This window comes from Cygnus olor, chromosome Z, assembly GCF_009769625.2.
Source record: "Cygnus olor isolate bCygOlo1 chromosome Z, bCygOlo1.pri.v2, whole genome shotgun sequence".
In the NCBI taxonomy this organism is placed as follows: Eukaryota; Metazoa; Chordata; class Aves; order Anseriformes; family Anatidae; genus Cygnus; species Cygnus olor.
In genome coordinates this window covers 25,412,147-25,426,877 of record NC_049198.1, presented here as the reverse complement: position 1 = coordinate 25,426,877, position 14,731 = coordinate 25,412,147, and the positions used below count along the sequence as shown (strand labels likewise).

The window sequence follows — 14,731 nt, the reverse complement described above, 5'->3', positions numbered from 1 at the left end:
TTTCTTCTCTTCTCTTTTCTTCTCTTCTCTTTTCTTCTCTTCTCTTTTCACGGGTGGGTGGGCTGGGATCTCTCTCTCTCTCTCCCTCCTCTCCTTCTCTCCCTCTCTCCCTCTCTCTCTCTCCCCCCCCACCCCACCCCACCCACCCCCTCTCTCTCCTCTCCCCACAGACCCACCGCCCCCCCGTCGCTCCCGTGCGGCGGCGCCCCGCAGCTGTGCGCGGAGCCTCCCCGGGTGGCCGCATCCCCTCTCCCCGGTGCCGGCGCGGGGCGGGCGCGGGCGCGGGCGCAGCAAATCAGCGCGGCGCGGCCGGCGCATAAGAAGGGCGGGCGGCAGCGGGCGCCGTCCCTCCCGGCGGCGGCAGGATGAACCATGAGGAGCTGGCGCCCCTGCAGCGGCCCCGCTACGGCTGTGAGTGGGCTCAGGGGGGCGGCGGGAGCGGGGGGCGTCCGGGGCCTGCCTGTTGTTCGCCCCCTCCCTCGCCGGCCTGCTCGTTTTCGTGCGAAAAGAGGGGGTTTGGGGCAAAGAAAAGCAGCCCGGCCGGCTCTGCCTTTGCAGAGAGGCGCTGCGCGCAGCGCTCCGACTTGCTTTGGGTTTGCTCGCGGCGACCTCCGGCAGGCTTCGAAACAGGTTTTCAGGCTCCTGTTTTGTTGCCTTTTTTATTTTTTTAATCCGAAACTTTCTGAACGCATTGTAGCTGTAGTTTCGCGTTGTAACTCCAGGGCTTTAGGTTTTTGCTAGAGCTTGGGATTTTACCTCTGTAACGCAGTGTTGTAAGTATCAGGTTGGTTTGTAACTTCATAACTTCACACTGCAACTGCAGCTTTCAGGTTTTAACTTTATAACTTCTGGATTATAACTTCGGAATTTTGGACTGTAGTTTAAAACTTTGCTCTACAATTTTATAACTTCGGATTATAACTTTATAACTTCAAACTACAGCTTGAGTGGGGTGAGAAGCAGTGCAGGTACCAGGCGTTTCCTTTCAGACAAGGTGTATTTGTTTCTCCAACCTATATTTAAAAAAATCCCTGAAGCAGCTTTCCTCCTCCTGCTTGCTGCAGGGCCCTCTCAGCATTGCTATGGTTTGCTGGGATCCTGCATGGGTTGTGTTTTCTCTCATCTCCTTTGGGCAGAGACGTGTAAGCCCTTGGTTTTGCCATCCTGATAAGAAATGCCTCTGATATCGTAGGCATTGCTAAAAGTGAACATGCAAATTATCTGCAAAGCTCATAGCAACTCTGGCATCCTGCGGTCTGATGAGTAGCTTTCCAGGTTTTAGCATTGCAGCTTTTGTTATAGCCATTTCTGAAAACTACTTTTTTTTTTTTTTTTTTACAGAAGCACAAAAACCTTGACAAGGCTAGGGGCCACCCCACTTCCACCCAGGATGGGTGTGAAAGCTGGTGCTTGACAGCAAGACCTTCAGCTTGGAGGATCCTGCACCCTCTTAAGCATTTCCCTCTGTTGATGCCCCCCAGGTGGTGCATTCTGTAGACCATGCCTATAGGTTTCATTTTTCATTTGCATTACCTAGTGGGTGCCCCAGAGACCTTTGAAAGCGTACTGATGATGTTTTCTGGAGATGGTTGCTGAAGGTTAGCACTGATGTTTTCTAGAGTGGCTGCTGGACATGTATGCTCTGTGTCTGTGCTAGCGATGATGAAGTTTGCTTTTGAAGCTAATCTCCCAGTCATCCCAGCTTGATGTGCCATTGCTTGTGTGGTATGGCAGAGTCCAGTCACGGGAGTGGGGCCTGGGAAGATGTGGTGCTGAGGGCAATCTCTGGGCCTCATGGTGATCTGACCTTGTGCTGATGCTTTATCCATGTGCCTGATGTGCAGAAGCTTCTCAAGTGCAAATATGCCCATCAGGTCTTCAGCAGCATGGGATCTGCTCTGCAGATCTGGTCTGGTGGTTCTTGGGACGTGTGAATTTGAACATGTGGCATTTGCCATAAAGTCCAATATGGTCAAAGAATCTTTGACAAGGAGCAAAGGGCCAATCCTTTAAGCCTTGGTTCCTGGCTGGGCACTGTGGTTTATTGACTACCGTACTGTCCAAGATGACTGGGGTGTTCTCAAGAATCTCACACCCTTATTTATGGTGGGAAAGGATGTCCACGATAAACATGTTCAGTGTCATTTTGAAGATATGGTCTCTTATCTCAGCATTCATGTTTTGCAATGGCAGTTCTGAGTTTTTCACTGGGGTGATCAGGGAGAACTTAGTGTGTGTTAAGTTGTAGCCACTCTCCTACTGCTTGGCCTTTGGTCCCAGGGTGCCGGCAGGTGTGGGTGAGAGCATCCTTCTTTGCTTTTCTGATGCTAGCTCCCCTCTGACCAATACTGTCTGCTTGCATAGGCTTCAGTTACTTTTCAGTCCTTCCCTGAGTGAGAAGCTGAGGCTGTTGTATCACACTATCATTTTATTTTATTTTTTTTACATTTTGTTTTCCTGTAGGAGCCTTGGAGATACTTCTTTTTCCATAGGCTTGAGTAAAGGCTCCTCATATGCTGGGCTGATACCCATATTTAAAATATATATGTGTGTGTGTGTCTATATATATATAGACTGCAAACAAACTGCAAACCATAGCCATTTCTGAGGTAATACCAGAAGTAGGGATGCATGTATTTAATTTCTTAGTTCTAGCCTGGGTCTAGAAAACCAAATATGTTTTAGCTATGCTGTATTTGCCTGCCATTTTGGGGATAAATAAGAAAGAGGAAGCATCTTTTTTTTTAAAAAAAAAAAAAAAGGCGGGGGGGGAATGAAAAAGCTCTCCAACTAGAAAACTTCAGCTTGCGTTATCTGATGTCTTATGAAACCCAGCAGAAGTTGCAGGTTCTCTGTATAACTAAAATTGCCCTTTGGATCACGGGAAAACAACATCTGTACAGGCTTTCTCATAAGAGTTAATAAATTGTCCAGGTTAGGCTATCAAATTGCTAAGGCTTCTTGCTCTAGCAAACTAGTACTGTTTTAAACATTTAACCTAACTTGTACTTTTGACTTTGGCTTCAAGTTCCTGGCAGAGGCTGTAGGTTACTCTGAAGAAGGTTAGCATTTTACTATGACCCTTCTCTGCTAGGAAGTACATGAATCAGTCTGCATGGGTGCCAGTAGCACTTCATTTTGATAGCTAGAGAGGAAGATGCATACAAATCTCAGGTACATTTTGTAGCCTGATGGAAACTAGTGTGAGAAAAGTATCTTTGGGTACCTTGGGACCTAATAATACAAAGGGAAAGTAATTGGGAAGACATCCTTAACTTAAACACCAGGTCTGTTTTCAAGTTTTGCTGATGTAGTTACTTGAAGATACGCATCTGGAAAAAATCCTTGTAGCTGATCATTTTCATCTTTAGAGTCAGGAAATAGCTGAATGAAACCAAGCAAGAGGATCCTTTTCCGGTGCTAGCTCAGGGTGAACACTACCTTGGAGAAACAGGGCCTCAGAAAAAAGCCTTTGCCTATCAGTGCCAAACCTTTGTGGCTTCATGGACAGTTTGTTGAAAGGTGCCTCCAACTCTGCATGCTGTCAATTGCCTTAAATAAAGACTTTGTAAAAGATTTTCTTTGGTGCTGCGTTGGGTTGTTCAGATGTTCGTGTCCAGCACAAACTCAAGTGAGATCATATAAGCAGAAGGAAGTAGCTCATACAGCAGAAACTGTGTTAACAGGCTCAATGCAACTGGATTTATGTAGCTGCTTTCCAGTCTGGTTACAGCTGTTGTCTGGCTTATTTCTCAATCCCAACACAATCAATTGCAGTTTTACTGAATTGCAGAGAACTGGGCCTTGTAATAAAATTCAAGGGATGAGCCATTTCTATGACAAAAATGCCCGGTACCATTGAAGATTATGAAGAAAAAAAGTATAATTCTTGGAATTGCCTCCCAGATCAGTTAAATGTGAAGTTTTTCATACAGGAATACAGCAAATCAGACAGCAGTGTATCCTTGAGGAAAAAGCCTTTTTTCTATCATTTTGAAACCTCAAACCTTGCAGCTTGGTCTCTCTGAAAATTGTGTGAAGTAACAAATACTTACATTTTGTGAGAAATGGCTGAATGGCTTCATGACACTTCCAGGAATGTAATACAGCTACAGTGAGTGAGGCCACAAACATCTGGATTTGGAAAGGATTTCAGGCATTTCCGTGCTGAAAGTTGCTGAATTAATGTACCTGTGTCAGTGAGCCCAGGTCGCTACAGAATGAGCAGGGAGGGAAACTAGGTGCACCAGCAACATCAAACTTGTTGAAAGGGAGGTGTTAAGAGACCTATCAAAGAAATATCAAGCAGACTCATCCTGAAGTCTTTTTCCTCTTCTTAGCTTCACTACATGCTTTGAGGTTTTGCAGCTGGCAATAGCCTCCTGCTCATCTTGTGACGAGAGCTAAAGGAGTCTTCATCTCACCTGTTGAAGCTGGAAAACCAACTTTATTGGTCTGGGGTGGGTGAATACAGAGGAGACATGACCTTAATATCCAGTGAGGGAGGTGGTGTTGATGCTACTGATCATCCCTCCCAGGACTGCTTCTTTCTGGTGTTAGGAGATGAGCAAACAAGCAGCATGAAACTTTGAGAGCTGCTCTGCCTGTGAAGATAGGCAGGGCAAACCCAAAGTGAAACGTAGCCTACGCCTCTCTATGAAACTGCACCTTAATGCAGCAGGATGTGAAAGTTTGCAAAGCAGTGACTTTTAGAAAAATGTTGAACTTGAGAATCTATGACTTCTGCGTGTCTGTATTAAGTGCAGGGAAACAAATGGCCATTTTTCAACTGAATAGGAAAAAAATCTTTTGGTAAATGTTCCATAGGATTTTTTTAAATGAAAACAGATGGATTTTTAAAGCTTTAAGAAAAGGCTTAACTGTATTCTATGCATATATATTCTGTTGGGTGTATGCTTTCTGTAGCACTTGCGGCTCATGAGAAAGCTTTTCTTTTTTATTGATGGGTGTAATTTGGCAACCAAACACACTGTTTATCTCTTCTACTCTTTTGTACATTGCTAATAATTAAACTGCTGAATGAGAACTTGAAAAGTTTAACTGCTTTGTTTAACCAAGTGCACATAATTCATTTGGTAGGAGTGGTTTTCTGTGTGCCTTTTGCACGAAGCAGACTCATCTCCCCCGAAGTCTCTTGGTAAAGAAAGGACTGAGCTATGTTAGAGCATGCTTGTAGCTACTTGAGCACTGTTGAAACAGGAAATATTAATATTGCACTGGAAGCGGGTTTTATAGTGCACACACAAGTGTGCTATATCAAGTCCAATACTTGAGGCAGGGAGTAGGAAGCATGCAGATTTGCAGCTTGCCTCTTCTGTTGAGAGCGGTGTTTCAATTACACAGTTGTTCCATCTCAAGATTTGCTTGTTACTGTTGCTGGTTCAAGTCTGCTGTGATATACTGGGAAGAATCTTACCTGTGTGCTGGGAAAAAAATGCCTGACAGTGATAGACGGGGCTGGTAGGTCATACTTCACTGGGATGATAAGCAAGCTGTGCTCAGCTCCTCACAGCAAATGATTAACCTGCTGTGTTTGCTTCACTTGTTCAGGCTGTTTTGGTGATTTTTTGGAACAGATATCCTTGAACTGTTCCTGCAGAACCAAACTGTTGGCATCGGGTGGGGAGGAAGCAGTGCCCACCCTGTGACCTGCTGGGGATGAAGCAGGGAGTGCCCCGTGGGGGCACCTTGCTTGTTGATGCCCAGCAGTGAGATGGGCTGGGACACAAGGTGGGCCCTGCACAGCTCTCTGGGTGGATCAGCACTTCCTGTGCCTCAGAGCTTGTACTTGCCTTTAGAAAACCACTGTCATCTTCTGCAGGGTGCCAGCTGTGCTTTGAGTAGTGTTAACCACAGGATATGCACTGCTGTAGTGTCACAGCTGGGGGAAGGGAGGGGCAGGTGTGTGCTGGTGGCAAGGGGTATCCTGCTCTATGGGGTGACAGGCTGGTGGCAGCAGGCGGTGTCAGGAGGGTGCCGTGGGGTGGCCTTTGAAGGGTGCCAGGGTGGGACATGGGACAGGAGAAGGAGATGTGGCCACAGTCCTTGCGTGGAGTCCTATGTAGCAGAGAAAAGGCATACTTTGGTCTGAAGATCTACTGCTGCCCCTCGACGGAGATACTGAATCAAGTGGTGATCCTACAAACTCCACAGTTCCTACAAACCCTTCTCTTGCTCCTGAATACATTTTGAAATGCTAAAAAAAGTAAACAACCATTAAGAACTTGTATTGGTGGCTGACTTCAGAGTTTAATTAAATTTCTCTTTTATTCAAGTGAGTGTGTATTAGCAAGAAACATACCTGGAGGAATCATGTCAGTGTTATCCTTTCTTATCGCTTACTGTGCAAGTTAAGAGGTTGGCCAGGTACAAATCCTTCAGGAGTCAGATTTGAGCAGCACCTCATGGCTCTGACTCATACATGGGCAAACAGCTGCCAGGCCAAGGAGCTGCTGCCTCAAGGTGTGGTGCCTGCCCTGCCTGCCAGACTCTGGAGCTGGCAGAAACTGCAGTTCTCATCTCAGGAGCTTCTCCTGGCTTGGGTATAGCAGGCTAAGCAGCCCATGGATTCAACAAAAGCTGGTAATAAGGGATGTGGTCTCTGCCAGTCTTCCACTGTGGACTTTGCTACACTCTGAATGAAACAGGTCAAAAGCTCCTGTGGCCTCCAGCAAGGTATTTAAACTGATTCTTACCTGGCTCCAAACTCTGACAAGGTATTCAGGCTGGGAACACCAGACATGCAGGCTGGAAAATGAGAAGTTGTGCATACTAGCCATTCTCTGGGCATTCTGCCTGAAAATCGAGGATATCTTCCTGCATTTGTGCTCAATTTGTAAAGATGCTCATTACACTAGTTATATCTGCAGAACTGGAGATTTCTATGAGCCCAGTACAGATTAATTTCTGGAAAGCTGAAATGAGAAAAGCCCAAAGTATGTAGAGAAATGTATTCCATGGTGTTGAAGGCCACTAAATATTTTACTTCGTTTTTTTGTGGGGTGGTTCAAAGGTGTTTTGTGGAACTGTTGCTAAGTACAGAGGATTTCTGTGTCCAGTAGTCTGGTTAAAGTGACTAGAAACTAGATAAAGTGCTTGAAAACTTAAGAAGGGCACAGGTTGGCTTTGCTGAAAACATGATCTTTTATCAAGGGCTAACTTCTTTTGAGAGAAACTGTTGTTTAACTGGTGTTTGTTACATTGAGATCCCAGCTTGCTGCAGACTTTTGCAGCTGGGGAGCCTTCTGCAAAGCCTGAAAGCGTTGAGGTGCCTTCAGCTGATCTGCTGGGCTGCTGCGGTCTTCGCCTCTCACCAATATGATGGCATGGAGACCTAACCTGTTGGGTGGCAAGTCGATCCTTGCAGAGCTGATTTGCATGGCTGGGTTTCCAGCATCTTCCAGCCTCTGAAGTGGCTGGTTGTGGGTGACACAGCTGCTCATGCTGACCCCAGGAGGGGGAGTATTTATGACCAGGTGGGACTGTGGCAGCCAGCATTTAAATGAATTTAAATTGCTCTGGATCTGCACCCTGAAGCTGTGGTTTTGTGTGCACTTTCAGTCAGCTCTGCTGTTGGGAGAAGCAGCCTTGACTCCTTCCATGTGGTTTTTTTTGGCTGGGTTAGGTCCCCGGTCTGGCTCACAGCATAAACCCACAGTCAGGTCTGCCAGCCTCACGGCGTAGCTGGAGCTAGGATGAACACAAACAGCAGGTCGAGTTGTTTTAAGCTGTGTTACTGCTGCACATAGAGACGAATATTTGATTGGGAAAGTGCGTGTAAAGGGACAGCAAAACATGGGGATGGCACAGGAGTGTGCAGGTGAACCAGGCCAGGGGACCTCCAGGTACATGGGGTGGTGGGATGAGCATCACCTGCTTGCTGGGTGCCCCTGCTGTGGTGCTGCTGCTGGTCTGGTGCCACTGCCTGCCTGACAGGGATGGGCTTGCTCTCAGCTGTCCTGTGGCCAAAGCAGTTTTGAATTACAGAAATGTTTTTTGAGAGAATTCAGTCTCAAATGCCATAGTTCAGTAAAGCTGCAATTGTCAGCAAAGCTGTTGCAGTGCTCACCAAGCACTGCTGCAGGAGTACAAAAATTGTAAGGAACTGTAAACATTAGACTGAACAAGAAAGGTAAAAAAAACGCTTCTTGTACGTAAAAGTAAGTTTCAGTACAATTTTCCACCCCTTTTCTGATTGTAAAGCTACTCTTGAGTTGCAGGGCCTCAAAACTTCAGGGATGAGAAGTGACTTGTGGTATGTACTGCTCGTTTCTGGGACTTTTAGTTTTTTTCAGGCCAACTGATTTACCCAATCAATAGCTGGCTGGCCTCTGTTCAGTAGTAAACAAGGCTTAAATTCCATATGTTCTCAATACGATGTAGCAGGAGAAATAATGCTTTGAAATATCAGCCTGGGTATGTGGTAGTGTAACTTAAAAAGAATACAAAAGTGTACTGGGAGGAGCAGTGATTATGCTCAGATTAGTCTGGGATAGAGCACTTACCCAGGAAAAATGGTTGACTGTTTTTCCAGGCACACTGTAAACATTATTTCATTATATGTGACCTCAAACTTTTTGATTTACTGCTTTTCAGGACACGGCAGAGCAGAGATTTCAGTGCTGTGATTTAGCGGAGGCTGGGAGATGAACCAGCCCTGCTTTGGTGTTTGTTAGCTGACTGCTGAAAGCAGGTAGCCAGCTTAGCTGCAAAGACTGGATGTGACTGCCTACCACTCTGAATTTACATCACCTCTGACCATGATGATAATAAACATTTAAACAGTAGATTACAACACTCCAGAAGCCATCTCAGTTTTATCACGTGCAAGGCAGACTGCTTGTGCTCCAGTTTCTATCTTCATACCTATCACAAAAAGAAAAACACATGATTTTGCTGGATGTGAGTTGTTCTAGAACAAACTGAATGTATTTCTTTTTTTTTGTATTTTCAGTAGTAACAGCAAACAAGGGCTAGTGTTTCCCATAACACTGAACCATGGCAATAACACTTGGTAGTTTCTCCTTTTTTTTTTGTTGCACTTGAACAAAATTAAGCAGATCCACAAATGTTTATGTACACAATAAAAAAAGTGGATTTATGCAATGTTGGTCTATATATTTTTTCCTAAAACTACAGTGGGATGCTGTGGACAACCAGCTACCTGCTTCATGCAGGATGCAAATGTTGTTTGATGATGGCTGTATCTGTAACCCTGAATGGATGAAGAAATAAGCTACTGAGGTGTTGGGGTTCCTAGAGCAGTAGCAGAATCGATCTGTATTTGTTTCTTAGACACATTTGAGATGCAAGTTTACATTTGATTGGGTTGTTTAAATTTATTTTTCACAAATTATAAAATAAAGGCTTTCTTGGAACTTGACCATTTGTATGAAAACTGTTGTCAGTTACAAAGAAGTATTTTCCTTCAGCTCAGTTGTTACAGCCATTAGTCTACAGTCCAGCAAAGCAGAAAAACTGATGGTAACAAAACAAGCCCTTTTGTGACACTAGGTCTGTGCAGAAACTGTTCCCATTACAGTACTAGATGTTATTTTTCATACTCTTCTGTATCCTATAGCAGCTCTAAGTACCCTACAGCATGGATGATGACTGCAGATAGCATGAGTGGGAAACCAGCATAAAGCCTGGAGGAAGAGATTGTTAAAAGGTCTAACGAGTGCTACTTTTCAAAGCAGTGCTTCAATGAAGGAAACAGACTGCAGCTATACAGAAGATGACAAAAGTCAGTGCTGAGCCTTTCTAGATGTGATTTCTGTTGTTGGGTAGAAAATTCAAAACTTGAACTAGTAGCTTAATTTAATGTTAAATTTATGTGCATTGCGTGTAATATGGTTGCCACAACAGTGATGAAAGCTAAATATGCTTCCTGTATTTTAGTGGTCTTAGTGTTGCTATTTCAAGCAGAATGCTTGTTTGTTTTGAGGTGTTTGCACGATGATCCTGATATTACTATCTATATCTGTTTTCTATCTATTTCCATCTAGTTTCAACCCCCCTGCTCTGGGCAGGATTGCCAACCACTAGAGCAGGCTGCCCAGAGCCACATCCAGCCTGGCCTTGAATACCTCCAGGGATGGGACATCTCCTACTATTTTATTCACAACTGATATTTAGCATTGTCACTGCAGTGTTTTCATTAGTGGAAATGCAGTCAAGGTAGTGAAGAGACTGTTTTGGGTCAGTACTTACTGCATTAAACCAAACCTTATTTTTTTGAGTGGACTATGGAGTTGATGTGAGCAAGTAACCTGAAAAATTAAAGGTGAGAGATTGACAAAGTTTTCTTTCAGCTTAGAGGAAATCTGAGTTTAGTAGATGTAATAATTATGTTTAGAAACTGATGGACACATGATTTAGTGAAAGCATATCTTGTGTGTGCAGCTGTCAGTGACTTGTCCTGGAAATGGAAGTTCTCTACTTGATAAGTAAGGGGGGAACATCTGATTCACTTCATATCTAATGACTGTGCAGTGATATGTGCAATGGTAGCTATGTCATTGTCACTCAAAGCAGTTTATATTCTCAGTATTTAGGCACTGCACCTATTGAGTGAAAAGGCAGGGTTTTGTATGCTCTTTTCAAACCTTGATGTAAGAACTTACATTTAACTTTTAGACTGTTGGAGCTTCAGTTCACTCCTATAGTTCTAGCTCCTGATAACAAAGGAGAATTAATTCTTTTTACTGGGTGTGCATTTAATGGGGAGCACGAGGACGAGGCAACCTGGAGCCAGTGGTGCCAGCTCTGATAACTTTGCAAGCACTGCTCTGCTCACTGTGGAGCAGAGGTAGCCAAGCAGGTTTCAGGTGATAACTGAGGCCCTAACTGATATGGCACCGCCTTTGAACTGGTTACCTGTGAGGGTACACCAAGTTTGTCCTCTACCTGTGAAAACCGATCATCACCCCACCTATGAAGCAGGAACAAAGAAGGTGTCTCCTGCCCCTGTACCCTTCTGCACCTACATGGACTGGCAAAGTCAGTGAGGACAAGAGCTTGTAAGGTGAATTCCTGGCTTGTGAGCCTGTTGTACCTCTGTCCCCCTTTTATGATGGCTCCTGCTCATGCTGGGCAATTGCAGTGAGAGAAGCAGTAAAGTGCATTGTGGTTTGAGTTGTTTCACAAGCAGCTCAACTGCCTTCCCTGGGGAGCTGGAAACATGGGAGGTAGGGCAGGAGCTGCCATGGTTTTGTGGGGTCTACTGGGTGCTTAGGGGTCTATCACATGTATGTTGGATGTTCTGTACCATATAACATTTCTTTACTTTCTGTGAATTTTAGTTCATGTTTGTACTAAAACTGTTCAATTTAATTCTATGGGACAATTTATTCTGTAGGTACAAACTAAGTTGGTTCAGCTGTTATCCCTAATGCTTAAGGTTTTTTTTCCCTGATAAGATTTAAAAAGCCATTGTTTCTATATAAAAAAAAAAAAACTTCAAAGGCACTGAGGCTGTAATAATTATTTAGGGAGGAAAAGCAAAGCAGTCAAGGAAATGTGTTCTCCAAGTTCAGGGCTGCAAACATGGTGTGCATATTTTTCTTTCTATTTTATCCACATACTTGTGTTTGCATCTTAAGGAGGAAAGTGTTGTAACAGTTCAGGTGTTTCTGGATCTTTTTTCAGAATATGGAGAGTGTGAAACAGTGTTTTGGACCTTTGTAGAGGCTGGACCCTGCAACAGACTGGTGAAGGAGCAAGGAACAATGAATTGTCAAAGAAACAAAGACCAAGTGTCAGGGCTGAGTGACTCTATAGTGCTATCTTGCAATTTCAAATTTACCTGTGCTTAAGTGATGCTTTTGCTTTTGGCTTTTCCTAGGCAGATGTTTCAACCCTACTGAGTCTTCTGGTTCAGACCCTGAGGCTTATATAGCTCCTGTTGAAGTTGCTCTGTGACACTTGCGTAGCTTTCTCCTCAGGTTACAGACTCACAGAATGGCTGACGTTGGAAGAGGTTGCCCCTTTTGCTCCAGTGCTTCCACTTGTCATCCTCCTTTTCTGTTCTTTAAGCTGCACCTTACCACATTTCTTCCAGCTGGTTACTATAGCATGAATTTGCTGGTAGGAAGCTTTTTGATGTCAATCTCACAGTGATCTGAACATTGAATCCATTTGGCAGATGTTCACTCCCAAAGAGAATAGTTTGCAGGGCTTTTTCAGGAGCTGAAAGGGGCTCTTCCCTTTCCTTCCCTTCCCTGCTCTCTCTCCCCCCTTTCTCCCCCTTCTTGTTCTTCTCTTCCTCCCTTCTCACAGCCAAGAGTAGCCCCTTATTTGCCAACATCCAGGTAGAAGGCATTTACTGCAACTCTATCTACAAATTGTTCTTTTGGTCTCTAGCTGTAATGCAGTCAGCTTTTTGACACTATAAAGATTGAAAACCAAACACATGTGCAACATTTTGCAGGGACTTACCTTAGCTGGTTATGGTTTAAATGACAAGTGTTGTTTTGAATTTCTACCTATCAGTAATGACAGTGAACAAAAACCTTCACCTTATGCTGCTTCTTGCAAACTTCAACCAGCTTGTGTGTCGGTGAAACATCAAAGGTTCCTGTCAAACATGTTTGGCCTCTTCAGTCCTCATTTGCCATGGTAAACCTAGTACTTCATCCTGGTCCTGTGGGAGGGATAAGATGTCCCAGCTTGATCAGGGTGACCTTAGCTACTGTTTGTAGAGTGAAGCATCTAAGCTGGCAGCTGTGGGAGTGATAGAGCTGTGGGTAAATATTGCGTGTGAACAGATGAGAGGCAGACAAACCTGAATTCAGGTTTCCTGCTGTCACTGTGGTGAGTTCAGTCTGTGCTCTGTCATTCCTCCTGGTGGTCTGTTGTCCCTCTTTTCTGTTCTTCTACTCTGCTTCTGCAGTGTCTTTCTGCCCTGTACTTGACCTACAAATGTTTATGGGTGGAGTTCTACCCACCAGCAATGTTGTGACTGCATATAATGAAACTTGCCTTTTGGGGTTCGGCAGAAAGCTGAAGCCATGTCTAGTTTTGCTATGGATGCTAACATTTCCCTTTGTCTTTCATATCTGAGTAGCTTATTTTACTATCCTGGCAATATTAAACTATTCTTTTCATTATTTCATTTACGTTTTGTTTGTGTTAACTTGAACTGAGGTCAGAATAGGTAAAATATAAGGAAATGGGTTCCATATGGTAAAATCTTGGCTCTTTAATAAAAGCTTGTTAATGTATATTGCTAATAAAAAAGCAAGCCACAATTCTAGTGAAATGAACAGAAAATGGCAAATGTGTCAAAATACATGGAATTCAAATCAAGCTGAGAAAGCTGTGAGCATATAAAGTTGACAGGAACCTTTCACACTTTGGTAGTTGATTCTTCATGAATTAACCTTTGGAGAAGGAAAGCCTATCGGAAATTCCTGCTGGAATGTGTGATACAGTTTCAAATATCTTGAGCCTCCAGTGATGTGTTAATCTTACCAACCAAATCTTCAAAAAATTGCTTTTTTAAAAACCCACTTGAAAAACATCATGCTTACTATAAGTGTGTAGAAAATACACACACATCTCAACTGGACTGACTACTTACCAGTGTAGTCTTTTCCGAGCTGGCTTCAGGCTTGACTGTAATAATGGATTGGACTATGTACATGAAGACAGGATGACCTGCAAGGGAAAGAAACGACTTGTAATTGGTGTTCAGTTCCTCATTTCCATCAGCCTGAGTGCTTCTTTAGACTTGCAACTTTATTTTGGTAATGTTAGACTGAGGTTTTATCAGCAACCAGAGCTTTATGGACAACCAGGTATTTCACAGAAAGGAACTAAGTTTTAAAGACACTGAGTGCCCATATCTTGGGGAATCCAGTTGTGTTGAGATGACAGACTAGTAACATACGCAGAGATAAATTTATTAGGAAGTTACCTGAAGTATTTATACAGAGTGAGGTTTGCAATTAAATGCAAATGGAAATAGTTGGGCAACAGGAAGACTTATAAACTGCATTTCAGGTTTATAATTGTAGATGGCAACACGTGCTTTGAAGCTAACTGAAATTGTTTAAGGTCAAATTTTCATGTACTTCCTTCAGACCCATTATTCTGTCTCCCTCCCTGTTTTTCCAAGTATACAGAACAATTATGCTGTAGTTAAAATATAATGAAGAGTGTTATTTTTCTGCACAATGTAAAGAACCCTACTAGACAAGAGATGGCTGCGCTCTGGTATCATTACACATTGAGAGAAAAACAGAACTATTAATGTCTATTGCCTCTACTAAAGTGTCATTTTATGGCATTGCAGAAAGCCTGACATCTGAAAGTAAACTAAAGGATATTGATACCTATAAGCAGAAAAGTGAATACTAAATGTTCCAGCTGTGCCTATGATTACTTGATGAATGCCAAAGTCATCTTGTGTCTGTGTGGTTAAAAGTGACTTAACTTTGTGGGAATTCAAGTAAACTAAGACAAGTCTCAAGAGTCTGTCAGCCTTCTGCCAGTGTTGGCATTTGACAGGCTCCACGAAATCTAGCAGTTTTGACACTTGGTCCCAGAAGCATGGGTTGTGGTTGCTGTTGCATCACAGTCCCTTTGTGTGATAGTCCTAAGGTTCATGACTTGAAATAGTGCTTCCTTGCTCTAAATGGATGTGGTTGGACTTGTGGCAGCAGATACAGAAGACTGAAATGAGACCTTTTTTCAAGGAAGCGGGGGA

General features: G+C 43.6%; 1 protein-coding gene across 6 annotated transcripts in view; it reads left to right on the top strand.

The window, feature by feature from the left end:
• Positions 1 to 288: 288 nt before the first annotated feature.
• Positions 289 to 14,731, top strand: part of IQGAP2 (IQ motif containing GTPase activating protein 2) — a 126,966-nt gene continuing 112,523 nt past the window's right edge. For 4 of the 6 annotated variants that reach the window (XM_040541764.1, XM_040541767.1, XM_040541765.1 and 1 more), the window contains exon 1: positions 299 to 411. In XM_040541764.1, the coding sequence (XP_040397698.1) occupies positions 366 to 411 (46 nt within the window). In that variant the 5' untranslated portion in view covers positions 299 to 365. Of the gene's footprint in view, positions 412 to 14,731 lie in introns of all 6 variants that reach the window. The other 2 variants (XM_040541768.1, XM_040541766.1) reach the window with 2 other exon arrangements.